Genomic DNA, 2,781 nt, shown 5'->3' with positions numbered 1-2,781 from the left:
CACATTACAGAAAGAAAGTCACAATAGCAAATTGATTGTTAAAATCTTTACACTTTAATTTGTATCATATCATAATAACTTAAATTTTAGTTACTCTCTGATACATTTACTTTTTAAATACATAATAATCTACCACAGCGGCTACTTAATTGTTACCCCAATGATCTGCAAGGTATATTCTCTTTGAGGCGCCCCCCCAGTGGCACAGCGATATGTCTGCGGACTTACAACGCTAGAATCCGGGTTTCGATACCCGTGGTGGGCAGAGCACAGATAGCCCATTGTGTAGCTTTGTGCTCAATTACAAACAAACAAACAAACTCTTTGACGCTCTCTTCTTTCTGAATATCATTTTTTCACACTATTAGAATGATTTAGCCTTGGAGCAGTATTAACCCCTGTTTATATAAAAAGATATAAAGATCACAACTTTTAAGCGAAGACCCACTAACTTCACTCTACTGTTTAGATCTTACATTGATGACACTGAACCTTACTGGTATTCAAAATCATTTTTACCGCTTTGTATATTTATAGAACACTAATTAATCTATGAAGATCCTGCTTGTTCTCATGTGTTTACAAAAAATCAAAACAAATTTATCATATATTTTCCAAAGAGGCGCTGTATGACATTTCAATTCATCAATATTTGTTATGCACACTAAACAAATTTGACGAAATGCATTGTACTTTACTAAAATTTGTATAGATGGCGCGAAAGGCAAGTGCACGCAAAAGTATGATAGTTGTTGAAACTAGTATTTACCTGTTGCTACGTGAGACAGACGTACCCTACTGAACTCTGTATAGCGTTATATAGAGTTCAGTGACGTAGCTTATAGATGCGCATGTCCATTGATATTTTGTACGAAACAACAAGTGTTCGAAATGCTCACTATCCAATTGAAACCCTTAAACCTATTTGAACGGGTGGTGTTTTTACAAAATGTCGAATAGATTTATATAACTTCAATTTCCAGTGTAAAATAAATTGTTTTCTAACATGTAGATAAAAGAAAATTATAAAAAAAGATGAGTATGAAATCTGAAAATGTAGTGGACCTCTTAAAAATCTATCTACACAATGCAAATTCCAGTTTATTTAAAAACCTAACAGATTGTGTTAGCCAGCTGGGAGGCGACAAAAATTTGACTTTCCTTCTTTTGGAAGATAGCAGTTATTTATACCTGGAAGATATTGGTTCAAACTTCTCGGCTGTTACAAAATCCTGCTTAGAAAATCTTTTGACGAAAAATAAGTTTACAAGTCAATTTGTTCTTCTTTGGTGGCAACAAATTATTTGGACTGTCGTTTTTGGGCTTATGGTTACCATAGCTGGATTTGGTAATGCCATTGTTATTTGGATTGTTATAGCTCATCGCAGAATGAGAACGATTACAAACTATTTTCTTTTAAATGTATCTCTTTCAGACCTGATGATGGCCACGTTCAATAGCATTTTTAATTTTATCTTCATGTTGCACAGCCATTGGCCATTTGGCTCTGCTTATTGTACAATAAACAATTTCATTGCTTACCTGACAGTTTCGGTATCAGTATTTACCATTGGAACTACAAGTATTGATAGGTAAGTAATAAGATTATCTGTAAAATCATATTACACTTTTCATTTTACTGCTTTTACAGAACAGTGTATTTACTACTTCAGTATCTACAGTGTTTAAAAAACAATGTTTTGGCAAACTCAACTTACATAAACATGGATCATTTGAAATAATCATCGTACATTAAAACAGTGGAAGATGCTACACACCTTTGTTATCACTAGGCGATGATCAAAATCATAAGAAAATAAACTATGAAAAGAAGAAGAGCTACCTGTTAGTGAAACGTGACCATAGTTTCTTTCAGGTGTTTTCTTCAACAAATAAACAACTATAAAATTATTATTAGCTTTTTCTTCGTTTCACGTATTTGCGCAAATCGACACAAAGTGTATCTGTGCTATCCGTCCTTTATTTTAAACTGATAGACTAGAGAGAAGGCAGTTAGTCAACATCACTCCCTCCCCGCCATCTCTTGGGCTACTCTAATCGAATAATGGGATTTGGCAATCACTTTCATAATTCACCCATGGTCTCAAAGCGCAGAGCGTGTTTTTAAGGTAATGGAACGCGAATCATGGACCTCTTCGATTTCGCAGTTCGATATGATAACCACTAGGCCACGCTCGACACCTTTAGCTATTATGCTTTGTAGAGCAAATTGAAAGGAAATGTAGTATATAGGGTCAATCAATTAAATATTATGTTATAATAAAAGCTAAATAACTGTCAGTCGTTCACTTTAAAAATTGTTCTGTATAATACGAATGTATAATGAGAGTTATGTGAAATTGTAAGATTTAAATCATGTACTGATATGCTGTTTAGAAATCGGCTCTAGCCTCTAGGTAATGGGTAATGATTCCGTTTTAACAGTGCAGAGAGCTTCAGACACCTGAGCTAGAAATGACGGTGTGAACTAGGCGTTAGCACAGCTTTGGTTTATTTTGTTACAGTTTCCTTCTACGGTTATTTTATGGACTAAATTTACAATGATACCATACATTCGAGTATCACACACGTAGACAACCCTTGTATTGTAAAACGTACTAGAAGTAAAGCTGCTCTACTATATCTTTGTTTAATAGATTTGAGATTCTCTTCTATATTACATAATTGTGAACTTCCATTGTGCCTTGACGGTCAAGGCGATCTTTTATATAATAGACACACATTATAATGACAGTTTTTTGTTAGTGTTTTCTTTTTGTG

General features: G+C 34.1%; 1 protein-coding gene across 1 annotated transcript in view; it reads left to right on the top strand.

Moving 5' to 3' along the window:
• The first annotated feature begins 1,035 nt into the window (after positions 1–1,035).
• LOC106457634 (tachykinin-like peptides receptor 86C) overlaps positions 1,036–2,781 on the top strand; it is a 52,761-nt gene continuing 51,015 nt past the window's right edge. Inside the window, exon 1 of the mRNA XM_013917072.2 lies at positions 1,036–1,592. Within this exon, the coding sequence (XP_013772526.2) occupies positions 1,036–1,592 (557 nt within the window). The remainder of the gene's footprint in view (positions 1,593–2,781) is intronic.

Source organism: Limulus polyphemus, unplaced genomic scaffold, assembly GCF_000517525.1.
Source record: "Limulus polyphemus unplaced genomic scaffold, Limulus_polyphemus-2.1.2 Scaffold18, whole genome shotgun sequence".
Lineage (NCBI taxonomy): Eukaryota > Metazoa > Arthropoda > Merostomata > Xiphosura > Limulidae > Limulus > Limulus polyphemus.
This window is presented reverse-complemented; position numbering and strand designations above follow the sequence as displayed.